Source organism: Patella vulgata, chromosome 3 (assembly GCF_932274485.2).
Source record: "Patella vulgata chromosome 3, xgPatVulg1.2, whole genome shotgun sequence".
NCBI lineage: Eukaryota > Metazoa > Mollusca > Gastropoda > Patellidae > Patella > Patella vulgata.
Window position 1 is genome coordinate 6120145 of NC_065881.2, and position 18674 is coordinate 6138818.

The 18674-nt window shown below is 39.6% G+C and overlaps 1 protein-coding gene across 1 annotated transcript in view; it reads left to right on the forward strand.

The window, feature by feature from the left end:
• The first annotated feature begins 2445 nt into the window (after positions 1-2445).
• Positions 2446-18674, forward strand: part of LOC126815393 (neuropilin and tolloid-like protein 1) — a 70593-nt gene continuing 54364 nt past the window's right edge. The window contains exon 1 of the mRNA XM_056099945.1: positions 2446-2584. Coding sequence (XP_055955920.1) covers positions 2515-2584 — 70 coding nt within the window. The 5' untranslated portion in view covers positions 2446-2514. The remainder of the gene's footprint in view (positions 2585-18674) is intronic.

The window sequence follows — 18674 nt, forward strand, 5'->3', positions numbered from 1 at the left end:
AGGACGGAGGGGCTGACAAGGAAAGCTGTCTAGTCGTTCGGATGGGACGAAACACCGAGGTCCCGTGTACACATTGGCGTGCACGTAAAAGATCCCTTGGCAGTTGGAATTCGATATAAGAGTAGGCCGTAGTGCCGCTGTCCGGGCAAAATTTCCCTCATAGCACACTGTATGACGTATGCCCGTCTTCATTAGCCCAGGTTAGGAGCAGAACAGTAGAACGTTAAACTCCATTTCATTTCATTTCATTTCATTTCTAGAAAGCATGCCCTGGATCGTGTACAAGACTCATATATCATTAGACATACGATTACCAGACACTCAATAAAATGAGAAACCCCTTGTCTGTATTTGTTCATGCATAGGAATAAATTAATTACAAAAAATTGATTCGACAAATAAAATTTACGAGTCTACTAAATTTAATGTGTTAAATGAAAATACGATTTTTAAAAAAGAATTTGATTTTAAGATAGAGGGCTATTTATGAATCTTACCATTATAGTTTAAGGCGGTTTATGATGACACGAATTATATTGCAGTAAAACGTGAAACTTATATATTATTTATGCCGAGGGCGATAATTTACTTATTGACATGACACAGTTTAATATTTATAGTGTGGAAATTATTTTAAAACTTAAACATACATTATGCAAGAGCTAAATCTGTCTATTGCAGGTCTTTCTTTAGGCCTTAAATGTTATCTAAATTATTAATTAGACATTAATTAACATGACAAGACAATAATCAACTATCGATGTCAACGCTAATCTGCGATGTTTACTGGATTAGAATCCAATCTGTGTTCAACGCTCATTGATGAATAAATCCAAAAATGGATAATCGAGACCATGTTTTTTTTTTTATCGCACGACATTAAATTCTCGGTTCAGAGTGGATCAATTTTTGAATACATATTGTGATGGATGATTTAACGTCAAAATGGATAATCGAGACTTTGTTTTTTATCGTACCGGCTTTAGTAATAATGATCGAGGCTAGGCCTAAAATTCAATCCATAAATTCTCGGTTCAGAATGGATCAATTTGACTGAACTTTTCAGCAAATTCCGTTTACATTATCTAGTTTTTAACTATTATAGTGAGAATTGCCAACTCTTTATCTAATCTCCCATAATGTATCTTTAAAATTAGGAACAGTGAGTGAGTGAGTGGTTTGTGAATGAATGAATGAATTAATTAATTAAATATTAGCATATCCATTCATATCATTTATTGATCTTCAATAATACATTGATTCAAGGATTGATGAAAATCCGAAACTGTGTTGAACTAATAACATAGATTAACGCATGTATTTGCACTTTACTAATTATTCACGGTCCACGATTCATCAAGCAGTATCTGTAACAGCCGTAAAGCGAATAAAGATTTTATTGTATTATTATGACCGCCATTTTGTAGAGCTAAAATGGAGTCAATGATGTCGACGACTGTAGTATTAAAAGGTTCATTCTTCTAATGGTAATCGATAATGTCAACCATATATAGCTAATATAATGGAATGGGGTTTAACGTCCTACCGTTCTGCTCCGACTGGGCTAACGAAGACGGGCATACGCCATACATTGTGCTATGAGGGAAATTTTTGCCGAGCAGCGGCACTATGGTTTACTCTTATATCGAATTCCTACTGCCATGGGATCTTTTACGTGCACTCCAATGTATACACGAGACCTCGGGTTTTCGTCCCATCCGAACGACTAGACAGCTGTCGACCATATATGGTTAATAGAATAGAATGAGGTTTAAACGTTACGTCAATACAAACCTCCATCATTCTGAGACTAACATAATTGTTTCTATGGTCACGCGGAGGGGTGTGTGGATGGCCGAATGTTTAGCGCGTGCGCGCTGTATCATAAAGTCTGTCATTGAGTCAACTGAGTCTATCCCCCGGTTGTACGTGACAAGGAGTAGGATCGCCTGTCCAACCTCGTGGGTTTTCTCCGGGTCCTCCGGTTTCCTCCTACTGCTAAAAACCCATACGTGCAAGCGAATTATTGAAATACAATTGAACCATATGCTAGTCCCGAAATGGCCTAGTTTATATCGAGTGGATGTTAAACCCATCTCTCTCTCTCTCTCTCTCTCTCTCTCCCTCTCTCCCTCTCTCTTGATACCATTGCTTGATAATGACTAGAGAAGCCTAGTCTACATGTAGCTCAGTAATGAACAATGTCATGGAATTGTGACCTGTATATTCCAGTTCAATTACTAAATGGCACTGAAACAATATATATATTTACCAAATAATTAATAAACCTTAGGGTTCCCTGGTCCGTATTAAATTATACATACACGCCTGGCAATCGATGATACTGGTTACCGTTTCAATATGACACGGCTGAATGAATACGCGTGTCTCTTTGTTGTGTATAGATGGGCCGTGTTGAGTATAGTATCAGTTAAAGCTGACAGTGGTTAGAGTTAACCTCGCTAGACTCAGCACTACATATATAATGTACTACTTATATTTCAATATACCATAATGACTTGTTGTTTACTTACTGTTTTATATATATTAGTGTTTAATTATGGATCTACAGCTTTGAATATGTGTAAGTATAAAAATTATTTTCATTATTTTAAATATTAAAATGTTCATTGATCGTGCTCTTTGTGTTGAGCACCGTATACAATTATTATCAATATTACATTGTGTGCTCAAACCGCGGATTATTATTATAGAGAGAGAGAGAGAGAGATAGAGAGAGAGAGAGAGAGAGAGATGGGGTTTAACGTCCACTCGATACAAATTAAATCATTTCGGGACTATCACATGGTTCATTTTTTTTAATAATACGCTTGTGCGTAGGGGCCTTTAGCAGTGGGAGAAAACCGGACAACCCGGAGAAAAACCAAGGCAAGGGAAAACGTATAGTCGTTCGGATGGGATGAAAAACCGAGGCCCGTCTACACATTGGCACGCATTTGAAATTCAATATAAGAGTAGGCCTTAGTGCCGCTGTCCGGGCAAAATGTTCCTCATAGCACACTGTATGGCGTATGCCCGTCTTCATTAGCTCAGTCGAAGCAGAACAGTAGGACATTAAACCACATTTTATTTCATTTTATTTATTTTCATTGATACAAAAGCGACGGTATCAGATTTCAGTTGAACTTGAATACACCGATACAAAAACCGCGAGTATGTTCTTTGATATGTTCTAGATCGCGCTATTCTCGGGTCGATAGTAAATTGATATCAAATGAAATTTATATCTTTAATAGCCAGCACAGTGTTGACGAGAGATAGAAATTATCCTGTCATTTCTTTAAACATTCTGGACGGGGAACCTGGCAATGACAGTGTCTAGTTCTTCGGAGAGGACGAAAAACAGACGTCCAGTGTTCACATAGGCGTGCAAGTAGACTGACCCATGAATAAGAATAAGAGTAGGCTGTAGCGCCACTGTTCAGGCAAATTTCACCGCGTATGTTCGTCTTCATTAGCCCAGTAGGACATTAAACCCTCTTTCATTTCATTTCTATAAACGCTATGTTTTCGTTGTATAGTTTAGAAATGTACAAGTACTGCACACTCAAATCAAAAGAGAGGTTGGATGGCCGAATGGTTAGCACGTAGGAGCCGGGGGGGGGGCAGAAAAATATAACTAACTTATTTCTATGAGATTCACACTGCCCGAAAAGTATTTTCTCGTCTTTTTCTTGTCCACTGCATGCCCGAAAATATGCCCGAAGCTCTCTTATGATATGTATGCCCGAAAAAACGGTATTGATTTCGGGCAATTTTCTCTTATGCCCCCCTGAATTACTTTGAGCTCCTACGCCTATGCGTGCGCGCTGTATCATAAGGTCTGTCATTGAGTCAACTGGCGTGGTTTCGAATTCCCGGTTGTATGTGACAAAGAGTAGGGTCGCCTGTGCGCCCTTGTGGGTTTCCCCCGGGTTCTCCGGTTTCCTCCCACTGCTAAAGACCCATACACGCAAGAGAATTATTGAAATAAAATTAAACCATGTGAGTCCCGAAATGACCTAGTTTGTGTCGAGTGGACGTTACCCCCATCTCTCTCTCTCTCTCTCTCTCTCTCTCTCTCTCTCTCTCTCTCTCTCTTTCCCCTCTCTCTCAAATCAAAAATAGGTATTCCATAATAACTGTTTATAAAATAAACAAAGGTCAGGGGTTACATTTTGACCTTGTGACCTGTTTGTTTGTTTGCTAGGCCGTGGCACTATGTAGATATTTGCATCTTCTGTAAATCTATATACATGTATCTTAAGATAATACATGTTAACTTATGGTTTCTATTATTATTGTTCAATGTACCTATATATATATATAACACTGTCACAATTTTTTCCTCATCTGTAATTTGTATGCTTGATAACCACCAGTGAATTCTTGTTGAAACGCCGTGTGTATATAATGTAAAGATTGTTATCCATAGAACTGTTTTGTTATATTATGTTCAATCGCTAAATGCCATTCAAAGAAACATTTCAATATCTATCATATAAAAGAAATGAATTGAAATGGGGTTTAACGTCCTACTGTTCTGCTCCCATGCTGGGATAATGAAGACGGACATACGCCATACAGTATGCTATGAGGAAAATTTTTCCCGGGCAGCGGCACTATGGCCAGCTCTTATATCGAATTCCAACTACCAACGGATCTTTTACCTGCACGCCAATGTATACACGGGACCTCGATTTTTCTCCCCATCCGAACGACTAGACAGTTGTCCTTGTCAGGGCCTCCGTTTTGCACCACTGACAAGGGGAAGCCACGCCGGAAAATCCCAATGAACTTTCTCGGCCAATATCTATCATATAAGGAAAGTATAAATTCGTCACATGGATGTCTTTTTATATTATTTATTTGTGTCCAACCACAAGTTTGATACTAAAATTGCGTGTGAGAGAAAGAGAGTGAAAGAAAGAGAGAGAGAGAGAAAGAGAGAGAGAGGGGGCGGTAACGCCACCTCGACACAAACTAGGTCATTTTGGGACTAACCCATGGTTCAATTTTATTTCAATAATTCGCTTAGCAGTGGAAGGAAACCGGAGGACCCAGAGAAAACCCACGAGGTTGGACAGGCGACCTTACTCCTTGTCACGAACAACCGGGGAATCGAAACCACGCCAGTTAACTCAAGAACAGACCTTATGATACAACGCACACGCACTAACCATTCGGCCATCCAAACCCCTTATTTATGTCCAGCCAGTCGATAAACTCAATAATACTTGATTACCAATTAGCTATCGGAAGTTTGATAATAAAACTGTATTCATGCATTAATAGCAATAATGGCAAATTGGATTTTTGTGAAGGGTGTCAACCGTCGATTAATCGTGATTATTAAGGTTTAGAGAAACTGAAAAGATCGACTCGACAATGACCTGGGTGTTTTGTGGATTATCAATATAGTACTACAGTGTAAAATGTACAATGCATGCTTTTACAAAAACACAAATTCTTAACACCCGAACTTAACCAAACAAACGTAGTATAATTTGTTAGGTGTGAGAAATCGGGTTGTATTAGGGTAGAATGTGAACTATTCGGGTTTATAGGACACGAATTCGTAACGGAGCATGTACGTCAAACGTAAGGTTTGTTTTGTTTATTAGATGTGCGAGTGAGAATGTGGAACGGTTGTTACGTGTTGGTTAGGTCGATTTTATAACAGGAATCGTAAAATGGCTGAATGAAATGAAATGGGGTTTAATGCCCTACTTTTCTGCTCCGATCTGGCTAATGGAGACTGACTAAATGAAATGAGGTTTAACGTCCTACTGTTCTGCTCCTAAACTGGGCTAATGAAGATGGTCGTACGCCATACAGTGTGCTATGAGGGAAATTGTGCCCGGACAGCTGCGCTACGGCCTACTCTTATATCGAATTCCAACTGCCAAGGGATCTTTTACGTGCACGCCAATGTATGAACGGGACCTCGGTTTTTCGTCCCATGTGAACAACTGGACAGCTGCCCTTGTCAGGCCCTCTGTCCTGCACCACTGACAAGGAGAAACAACGCCGGAAAATCCCGATGCACTTTCTCGGCCAATGCAGGGATCGAACACGTGACCTCCAGGCTAGCGAGCCAGCGTCTTACCCATGTGGTGTGCTGCACGAGGAAAACTTTGCCTGAATAGCGGCGCTTGGACCTACTCCTATTTCAATTCCCAACTGCCAGGGGACTTTAACGTTCTGCCAATATACATAGGGCATCGAGTTTTCGCCAGATCCGAACAACACCACTGACAAGGGGAAGCCGAACTGGGTCTCCTAGATGGCGAGCCACCGTAATACCCATCTAGTCACTGGATTGGTTTAGTGTTCTACTGTTGACACTTGATAAGCCAAAGGTGAAATAAAAACTTGTGAAACAATCGACTTTCGCTAAATACTTCAAAACAAACATTTACTAGTCGTAATAACACGAGATTAATGCGAATATGATCGCTTTCTTCGGTGGACATGAAAAAAAACTAACCTAAATATTCGAAGTAAAAGAGTCGCGTTTACTATTTAGAAGTTAACAATACAGGAACTAATAGGCTGTAATGTCAATGGTGTATAGGCCAAAGTCTTTCATAACGTCGCTGCCGTGGCGAAGAGTCTTATACGCGTATCAATGGTGTATAGGCCAAAAGTCTTTCATAACGTCGCTGCCTTGGCGAATAGTCTTATACGCGTATCAAGAGTGTATAGGCCAAAAGTATTCCATAATGTCACTACCCAGGCAAATAGTCTTATACGCTTATCAAGAGTGTATGGGCCAAAAGTCTTCCATAATGTCGCTGCCCTGGCGAATAATCTTACGCGTGTATTAAACAAAGCACTAGATAAAGTTATGGTTAGTCGAGGATGACGGTGCTTGGAAACGCCGTGCTTTTATTTCTTAATATAATGATTACAAAGAGGCAGCTGTTATCTAAAAGAAGTAATCTATATTTAGAAACGATATCATCATCGACAAACTATAAATTTTCTTTCTTTAATAACAAATAAAGAAACGTAACAATAATAACAACGTCAGCACGTGAGGTAATTATCTAAAATATTAAATTAGATATTACAATGAACAAAGAAAGAAAGAGAGAGAGAGAGAGAGGTTTAACGTCCACATTAGCAGTGGGAGGAAACCAGAGGACCAGGAGAAAACACACGAGGTTGGATAGACGACCCTACTGCTTGTCACGTACAACCGTGGAATCGAAACCACGCCAGTTGACACAATGACAGACCTTATGATACAACGCACACGCGATAACCATTCGACCATCCACCTCCACCCCCCTTTATTTAAAGGGATGTTCACATGATTTGTCGAGTGAACATTAGATTGCATACATTCTTTCTAGTTGTTTTCTTTATGTATTTAGGGGTTTGGTGGCCGAGTGGTATAACGCGTGCGCTTTAGATCATAAGGTCTGTCATTGGGTCAAGTGGCGTGGTTTCAATCCCAAGCCTGTACGTGACAAGGAGTGGGGTCGTCTGAGTAACTTCGTGGGTTTACTCCGGGTCCTCATGGTTTCACCCAATCGTTAAAGACCCTACCATATGTTAGTCCCGAAATGACTTTGTTTGGGTGTGTCGATTGGAAACAAAACACAACTGACACAGTTATATGGGACAACAATCACTGGTTTATTATACACAAGCACGACGTTTCGATAAGTATTCTCTTGTCGTTATCAAGCACAATGACATTTAGTAAACTTGAAGGTCTATATATACTGTACGTCGTGCTTGTGTATAATAAACCAGTGATTGTTGTCCCATATAACTATGTAGGTTTTGTTAAGAGGCCAATGGTAGTCTAAGTGAACATCTGTTTTAACCCTAAAGTAAGTGCGCGTTAAAGGAGGTAATTCTCTATCTCAATATCATCCACAGTCTTCGACATTACAATCACGAACTATTGGTCAGTTTAAATCAACATTGATGTTGTGATCTTACCGGGAAAAGATGGACTTCTGATATCAAATATTTAAGACAAAATAAACATTTTAAAATTGGCAGACAAATCGCCTGCCAGTATGCTTTCGAGTGTCATTTGTGATGAGCGATTCGATGAACGAGGCTAAACATGTCCCACAGGAGAATACTACCAATGTAGACTGGAATAACCCCAGACGCCAAAGACTGCCATTCAATTAGGACTCTTCGCGTATTTCGCCGAGCATGACTGATTTTGAAAATAGAGTAAAAACAGAAACGATTGAATGTAAATCATTTTATATACATTCATATTACATTATTATATACTTTGTGACCCATTTGTGTCAATTTCTAGTTGCCAAAGAATAACGATATAGCCCCTTTAAGGCAAAATCTGAGCAATTAGATGGATGACCTATCTCCTAATAAAACACGATCGTTCTTTTATCTTTCTTCCTACAGACTAGATGATGTATTCACCCGATTAGATTGTATTACATACTTCGAGAAGGTATTTGTTGAGTAATAAAACCTTCTAGTAGTTTATCGAGGGTTGGCCGTCCTTACCGCACGGTACAAATAAGACCTTCTAGTAGTTTATCGAGGTTCGGGTGCTTCCGGAGTCCAAAATGGCCGCTTTATATAAATGAGAATTTTGGGGATAACTAACCCGAACCCTAACCCTTTTTAAAAGACTGAACTTGGGTCTAATTTAGTTTTTACTTCTCTTAAAAGGGTTAGGGGTAGGGTAGGGTTAGTATTCCCCTAAATACTCATTTGTATAAAGCGGCTATTTTGGTATGAGTTCTGGCTTGTTCTGGAATTTGTTGCTTCTAGTGGTGATAATATTTGTACCGTGCGGTAAGGACGGCCAGCCCTCGATAAACTATTAGAAGGTTTTATTACTCAACAACTACCTTCTCGAAGTATGTAATACAATCTAATCGGGTGATGTATTAACCGTTAATCTCCAACTCGTATATCAAGTAAATTCAATTGTTTGTTTACTATATATTGTCATATATATCTTAATACAGCCTAGATGATGTATTAACCGCTAATCTCCAACTCGTATATCAAGTAAATTCAATTGTTTGTTTACTATATATTGTCATATATATCTTAATACAGCCTAGATGATGTATTAACCGCTAATCTCCAACTCGTATATCAAGTAAATTCAATTGTTTATTTACTATATACAGTCATATATAACTTTAAACATGAGTTTTATATCTAACGTAGATTAATTGTATACAATTATTCATTTTGACTTTCCCATCATTGTTATGAATTGTTTACACAACTTCTGTTGACGTTAAAAAAATATTCACACACGTGAAGAGAGAGAGAGAGAGAGAGAGAGAGAGAGAGAGAGAGAGGGGAGATGGGGTTTTAACGTCCACTCGACATAAACAAGGTCATTTTGGGACTAACATGCGAGAGAGAGAGAAGGAGAGAGAGAGAGAGAGGGAGAGAGAGAGAGAGAGAGAGAGAGATAGAGAGAGAGAGAGAGGGGGGATATAGCTGACTCTTGGTGCATCATCTTCAAAAAACTTTGTTACTGGATCTGTAAAATATTATAAGTCATTAGAAGATTGAATGGAGAAAGAGAGAGAAATGGGGTTTAACATCCACTCGACACAAACTAGGTCATTTCGGCACTAACATATGGTTCAATTTAATTTCAATAATTCCCATGCGCGTAGTGGTCCTTAGAAGTGGGAGGAAACCGGAGGACCCGGAGAAAACCAACGAGGTTGGACAGGCGACCCTACTCCTTGTCACGTACAACCGGGGAATCGACACCTTGCCAGTTGACTGAATGACAGGTCTTATGATACAGCGCGCCCGTGCTGACCATTCGTCTATCCAAACCGCCATGATGTGTGTCACTTCGTGGGAAAATAAGTGTTATTGGTTTTTCTTTCTATAAATATGACGTTTATTTTTGTTATTTTCTTGCGTGGTTCCCCTTTGTCAGCGTTGCTTTGCGGAGAGCCTAGCAAGAAACAACGTATAGTCGTACGGACGGGACGAAAAACAGACAACGTCGTGTATATATTGGCGTGCATGTGAAAGAACCTTTGGCGGTTAGAACTCGAAATAAAAGTAGGCCGTAGTGTCGCTGTCTGGGCAAAGTCCGCCATACCACACTGAATGACATATGCTCGTCCTCATCCGGTCGGTGAAGGGACTTTAAACCCTATTTCTTTTCATTTGTTTTTAACAATACGAGTTTATTTCAATCTAAGTTTAAATTTAAGAATTTCGGGTTATAGCTACTGGTTGATTTGAACTTTTCACTCTTGAAATGCAAACTGAAGATTTTTTTTTTTTATCAAAGGTCATTGGGGTCAACTTTTGACTTCCCTTTTAGTTGTAAATATTTTTATGGGGGTTAAATTGGTTTAAAGATTTATAACATTATTATGTTAAAATAAATACTGCACATAAATCGTGTTAAACCACATTAAAAGTATATATTGTCAAAATTTAAAAATATGTCATACAGGAAAATAAGTTATAATCGGTTGTTTATATCTATTCATGAATCAAGTAAATATTTCCTCGTTGATTACGATCTTAATAAAACATTATTATATTTTTCTATGAAATAAGGAAATGCCTAAGTCTTTGTTCTGTTGTTATCCCGAGCGCTGAATCTTGCTTCCTTACTACATCAAAGACGAACAGTTTATTTACGATGTCATACTACTCTATATCAAAATAATGCGTTTATTATGGAAGCCACGGTGGCTAAGTGGGTAAGACACTGACTAGCTCGCTAGCCTTGAGGTTGCTTGTTCGATGCCTGCCTTGGCCGACGTGGCTTCCCTGTGTCAGTGGTGCAGGAATGAGGACCTGACAAGCACAGCTGTCTAGTCGTTCGGATAGGACGAAAAAACGAGATTCCATGTATACATTGGTGTACACGTAAATGACCCATTTCAGTCAAATTGCTCCACTCTGAACCGAGATATTAGCGTTTGAATTTTAGGCCTAGACTCGATCATTTTTACTATAGTCGGTGCTATAAAAAACATAGTCTCGATTATCCATTAATTGGCCTCAATTCGTGTATATCTAAATACATAGCCAGCAGATCAACGTTTTTACCAGATCTTCGTAGCTAGGTTTATGATTGAACGGTTAACATGTTTAAAAACACATTTTTAATATGAAACACACGAATAATCTGAGTTCCAAAAGGCTGTTTATTTCTAATGAAATAGCAAGTTTAAGAGAGAGAGAGAGGGAGAGAGAGAGAAAGAGAGAGAGAGAGGGGGTGTTAACGTCCACTCGTCGTCATAAACTAGGTCATTTCGGAACTAACATATGGTCCAATTTTATTTCAATAATTCTTTTCCGCGTGGGGGGAAACCGGAGGACCCGGAGAAAACCCATGGGGTTGGACAGGCGACTCTACTCCTTGTCACGTACTAGCGGGGAATCGAAACCACGCCAGTTGACTCAATGATAGACCTTATGATACAACGCACACACGCTAACCAATCGGCCATCAACGTGGATAATATCATATTGTATAAAACGACAAGGACATAGGTGAGAACCCTGCAGCATACTCATTTTATATGAATCAGCGCGAACGTTTTATTGTCCTAGCTATAAGTATTAATACACACTAATACCCGGAGAAAACCCACGAGGTTGGACAGGCGCCCCCACTCCTTGTCACGTACAACCGGGGAGTCGAAACAACACCAGTTGACTCAATGGCAGACCTTATGACACAACGCGCACGTGATAACCATTCGGCTATCCCCCTTCCCCCCAATTCAAGTTCCTATTGACGTAGATGCAAGTTGCGTGGTGATTATCCTATGATTTTGACAAATTAGTTAAAACTTCTTATTAACAAGGAAATATGATTTCTGTTATAAAGCTGACCATTCGCTCTCCCCCCCCTCTCCCGTAATGACAAACACCTACGTTTTATTGTCCTAGCTGTAAGTATTAATACACACTGTAAATTATCATATTATTAATTATATAATTTATTTCTTATTATCGATAATTAATTATCTTAAGATAACAGATCTGTATAACCACCAGATTAGCTTGTCATATATTTGATGGATCATGTAATTAGTCTGACAAACCCCACTCTGTTTTTCGGCTGTCTTGTTGGTAGATTTAAAACAAGAAGTGTATATATCTTTGAAGTGCACATCAAAAAAAGAAAGAATGAAATTAACATTAAATGCCCTGAGCGGCCCCATAGCTACATGACTGTCAAATTGTATAGCGTATAATTAACTATCGTTCAATGAACCCTGAACAGATATCGCCTTTAGGAAGCGGGCCGTCCGTACTTGGCAATTTACGGGTTATTGTTTTAGTACTGAAAAATTCACCTTTTTTAATTAAAAAAGCGGTCTTCCATTCATAGACATTTGTAAAATGTCAAAAGGTCGAAATAAAATTGACATGGATAAATTACTCCTAATGCTAGATTCTCACTGTTGTCGTGTGGTGCTTTACGATAGGATTGGCCCTATTAAAGTCTCAATACCACTCTTGTTGTAACTGAATAATATGTCCCAATCTTTATTCTGTTCAACAAATTGTACTATTTTACAATATTCCAATTAATTGGTGATACAAATTTCATCTTAACACACCTAATTTAAAAAATTGGAAAAATTCAACTAAATGATTTGAAAAGCCTAACGTAAACCTTTTCAAATGTGACTTGGATTTAAAAATATTTTTTAACCCTCTGGACAAGTAAAATAGGATTTAATGGATAATTTACACAACAGGTGGGACACTAACACATCTAGTACTTAGAATAAGGCTTTTTTTTCTGGAGCTGTCAAGCCAGCAAGAGTGTTATTGTCCCTTTAATATAAGCCTTTCGCTTGTTTTTGAATCCTTACCTTTTGACAGTGTATGTATACAATATCTATCTTATTTGAATAAAATATTGTTTAAATCATTGTGCCTGTTGAGTCCACGATCTGGTACGTGCAGATACGTTCGGATATGTTTCGATACGATCAACACGATTGCTACGATTGACCTCAATATATGATAAGACCCGATAGGATCACCATGACTAAAACCACGATTTCAATGGTAGCACGAATCGTGATAGTGGGGAAACTAGCGTTAATCCACGGATTTATTTCTAAATTATTATAGTAAATGTAACAATATTAGTTGGTAACTGCTACTCAATTTGTTGTTCTTGCTGTTGGTCTTTGTAGCGGGGAGGGGTGGGGGTGGCGACGCTCTTCGTAAAAAGCTTAAGGCTCCGCCAATTCATGTACGATCCACGTGACACTTAGTCTACTCTTATTTCGAATTGAAACTGTCAAGTGTTCTTTTTCGATTTCTTTTCCAATCCGAACGACTAGACACTAGTCCTTGTCAGACCTCTAGCAAGGGAAAACACAATGGAATGTTACTGGGGAGAGGGTAATGGGGTTCAACGTCAACTGGACACAAACTAAGTCATTTCGGGACTAACATATGGTTAAGTTCTATTTCAATAATAAGCTGGACAACTAGCCAACATACTCCATGTCACGTACAACCGATGAATCGAAACCACGCCAGTTGACTCTAAGACACACCTTATGATGTAACGCGCACGTGTTAACCATTCGTCCCCTCCCCGGGAATGATACGAGGTAGTTTCCATGCCGACACTAGGGTGAAACATGAGTTTTTGTAAACACCGAGTCAGCACTTTATCTACTGAGCTACAATGGCTTCCACCTATGAACATGGTTGTAAACTAGATTTAAGTATAATTGTATTTGTGTCAAAATATTATCCACTTTGTTTACGTATTGTTATTTACCTATTGTTGTCTAGTTGTCACATTCCTTTACGACAGGAACACCAAACAACAATGTAGGCAATGATCGTATTATATTATCACCTATATATTTAACGCTTCATATACCTTACATAGGTTTAGATCAGATATGTTGTTTTGAGTACGAGTCATGGTGGCTAAGTGGGTAAGGCGCTGGCTCGCTAGCCTGTTCGATCCCTGCATTGGCCGAGAACCTTCATCAGTGGTGCAGGACGAAGGGTTTGACAAGGACACCTGTCTAGTCGTTCGGATGGGACGAAAAACCGATGTCACGTGTATAGATTGGCATGCACGTAAAAGATCCCTTGGCAGTTGGAATTCGATATAAGAGTAGTGCCGCTGCCCGGGAAAAAAATTCCCCCAGAGCACACTGCACGGCGTATGCCCGTCTCCATTAGCCCAGTCGGAACAGAACAGTAGGGCGTTAAACTTCATTTCATTTGTTTAGAGTACATCCTGGCAATTAAACATCGCAGTAATAATTTGGACATTTATTAACCGTTATGATTTAGTATATTCCGGTATTTGTGTTTAGACTATGAAAACAAAACGTCATTCCCTGGCCCAATTTAAGTTCCTATTGACGTAGATGCTAGTTGGGTGGTGATTATTCAATAATTTTGACAAATTAGTTAAAACTTCTTATTAGCAAAGAAATATGATTTCTGTTATGAACCTCTCAAATCCACGGTGGCTCAGTGAGTAAGACCCGGAGCTGTTCGATCCTTGCGTTGGCCAAGAAAGTTCATCGGGATTTTCCGGCCAATGCAGGGATCGAACACGCGACCTCCAGGATAGTGAGCCAACGTCTTACTTACTGAGCCACCGTGGCCCCTTTTGTCACGTACAAGTGTTAGAACGAAACACCGACCTTATTATCTAAAGCATAGAGAGAGAGAGAGAGAGAGAGAGAGAGAGAGAGAGAGAGAGAGAGAGGGAGAGAGAGAGAGAGAGGGGGAGAAAGAGAGAGAGAGGGCTAGAGAGGGCTAGAGAGAGAGAGAGAGAGAGAGAGAGAGATGGTTTTAACGTCCACTCGACACAGACTAGGTCATTTCTGGACTAACACATAGTTAAATTTTACTACAATAATTCGCTTGCGCGTAGGGGTCTTTAGCAGTGGAAGGAAACCAGAGGACCCGGAGAAAACCCACGAGGTTTGACAGGCGCCCCTACTTATTGTCACGTACAACCGGGGAATCGAAACCTTGCTAAAGACAGACCTTATGATACAGCGCGCACGTGCTAACCACTCAGCCATCCAACCCCCTAATACGTATAAGAGAACATCAACAAAAGACAAACTACCTAGTAACCTATTTACGTGAAATTCTTGTATATTGTTTATTGTTACTAATACATCCTTTCCTATCGTTTATAGCTAGAAGAAATGATGTTATCTATTGTATTCTGTTAATGATATGTCACTCATATAATAATATATACCACCTAGTTTTAATATTCAAAATATACAGGTTAATCTATTGAGAATAGGGAGGGGAGGGGGCACGGTGGCTCGCTGGGTTCGATCCCAGAATTGACCGAGAAAGTTCATCGATATTTCTCGTTCTTGTTTCCCCGTAATCGGTGATGCACACTGATCAGCAATGAATATTCGCTCGGTCGCTACAATCTCTGATAGGGATGAGCTCGGTGCAGCTTAATGAGAGAGAGAGAAATGGGGTTTAACGCCCACTCGACACAAACTAGGTCATTTCGGGACTAACATATGGTTCAATTTTATTTCCATAATTCGCTTGGGCGTAGGGATCTATAGCAGTGGGAGGAAACCGGGTGACCCGGAGAAAGCCCACGAGGTTGGACAGGCGACTCTACTCCTTGTCACGTACAACCGGGGAATCGAAACCTCGCCAGTTGACTCAATGACAGACTTTATGATACAGTGCGCCATCCAACCCCCCGCGGCTTAATGAGCCCCCAATAAATTACGTCATATGTTGAAAGCAGTCATCTTTTACAGAGTTATTAGAAGACTTTCGTAATATTCTTTGAAACATATTGACAGTACGGATGACCTGTCAAGTAAATGCTCCTAGACATTCGAATTGGACCAAACATTTCCCGGTCCCGTGTATACTAGTCGCAGCAGTTAAGTTATCCCTTGGCGGTTGAAATCGAGGTAAGAGTAGCGTTGTTGCCCTGGCAACATGTCTCTCACAGATGCTCGTATTCATTAGCCCGACCAGCGCCGAAAAGTAAGACGCTAAATCATTTCTGTTGCTATATTAACTAGTTTTGTTTAGTACCCCTGTTTGACATTATTGAAAATATAGCTGTTTTATTAAATGATTATCCCTTGACATTATTTTCATCACGTGCATTTTGCATACCGATAGTTCATTGGCCAATCACGCTATTTTACCGAGATTTCGCCTAATAGTTTGGATGCAGCTATGGCGGGTGTGGCGGACACATGTTACCACTGTTTGTCGTGTATTTTGTACACGGTGAACAGTCCATATGCTGATTACACTATTTTTCCTTATTACACTATTTTGCCTATACCGTTTTTTTTGGGTTTTTTTTAGGACTTCGAATTTTGTCTAATGGTTTGGATTGTTCGTACTTGGTTTTATTTTATTTCCCACTGTTAAGGCATTACGTTTTAAGACGACAAGATGGCGTTATTGCCAAGACCCACTAATTCTTCAGTCGTTAAGTTAGTTAAAAAATTACCACTTTTGTACGCTATATTATGTCAGGTTTCGATGAATGTGTGGTGTCGTTCGCGAGGTAAAAATTCTTACTATTTCTGAAGTCATGATGCAACTAAACTTTTCGTTGTCGTTTTGACAAGTTCATATAGAAGTTTTATCTATGATTAGAAAAAATTGTCAAATTCTTTTCCTTTCGGTTTGTCTGGAGGTCGGGTGTTCGATCCCTGCATTGACCGAGAAAGTCAATCGGGATTTTCCGACGTGGTTTCCCCTTGTCAGTGGTGCAGGGTCTGACAAGGACAGCTCTCTATAGTCGTTCGGATGAGACGAAAAAAACGAGGTTCCGTGTATACATTAGTGTGCACGTAATCCGATATAAGAGTAGGCCATAGTGCCTCTGCCCGGGCATAATTTCCCTAATAGCACACTATATGACGTATGCCCGTATTCATTAACCCAGTCGGGGCAGCAGAACAGTAGGACGTTAATCCCCATTTCATTTCATTTTCATTTTGTCTTTCTAGGAAACAATTCTCCAGTTGAACAATTTTGTGTTTCCATAGAAACAAATTTGAGTTGTTGATTTGGGAATTCTCCGCATTGCGTGCATAAAGTGCCTTAAGTAAGAAATTGTCTGTCATAGATCAAAACCAACTATGACGTAACACATGACGTATAAATTTAAATGCTTTCTTTGACACACCGCACAAAGGTTATTGTTTAACTGGTTTTAATTAAAATTGTAAAATAAAAATATTTATCCCATCTCTGGGCAATGTGAGTTGTTATTGCCCTTTAAGTAATAGACCTATCAACTTTTATAGCCAATAAAACATCTGAAGCACTGTTGACCCCTGTTTGTGACACTATGGTGACTTGTAAGATCCAAGTTATACTTTTATAAAGACCTTTCATGATTTACTGCCGTTTAAGTGTTTGGACGGTAAGTGCTAATTGATAAGGCCAGCTCAATTTTTGTCAAGGACGCTGAGATGTCTATAAAGTTAGGACACGTGATTGTTGGCGAGATTGTAGGTTAGGGTTAAGGTAAGCATTGGGGTTAGGTCCAGGGTTGCGGTTAGGGTTGGGATTGGTTCTAGCCCTGTTTACATCTCGTGACCTATGACGAAAAATTGAGCTGGCCTTAGCATTTAGCAGTAACCGTGTTTGGACTTAATCGCTCATAAATAGAACTGTCTTATTTGTTGATTTGGAGTGATTTGGCTTAACAATACCTCTGATAAGTCAATTGATCTCCACAAAGATAGTGTTCTATGTTTTGTATGAAACAGTCAATGTGGTCAGATTTGTTTACAATGACCCTGTCCTTGTAATATTATACAATGACCAATGGTGATTTATGGCTATGTATAAATCTTAACTGATATCTGTTCTTCTAAATAAGGGTTCATGGTCAAAGTGCGCCCACGCTAGAATGTATGTACATAAACAAAATACAGGGAATAGTCTCTGCCTAGGAGATAACCATTGCAGTGGTGCAGAACGGAGAGCCTGGCAAGGGACAATGTATAGTCGTTTGGATGGAGTCCCGTGTTCACACTTGCGTGCACGTAAAAGATCCCTTAACAGTTGGGATTCGAAATAATAGTAGGCCGTAGTGACGCTGTCCGGGCATAATTCTCCCCATAGCACACTGACTGGGCACATGTCTGTCTTCATTGGCCCAGTCGGTGCTAAAACGTAGAACGTTAAAACCTCATTGCACCTCCATTACCCGTAACGGTCCTGTGACTGTAGTACATCTACAGGAGAGGGAGAGAGATGGGGTTTAACGTCCACCCGACACAAACTAGGTCATTTCGGGACTAACATATGGTTTAATTTTATTTACATAATTCGCTTGCGCGTAGGGGTCTTTAGCAGTGGGAGGAAACCAGGGGACCCGGAGAAAACCCACGAGGTTGTACAGGCATCCAAAGGATTAAACAATGTGGGCTTAAGTTGCTCCTGGGACCCATCAGGGATTAATGAACCCGAAGACTATGCTTCATTTATTTTGTAATAGATCCGCCCCTGGAAATACCAATACCTTAAAGACGCGTTATAGAAGATTAGATAAAGAGTTGACAGTTTTTACTATAATAGTTAAAAACTAGATAATGTAAAGGGAATATGCTGAAAATGTCAGTCAGATTGCTCCTCTCTGAACCGAGATATTAGCGTTTGAATTTTGGGCCTAGCTTCGA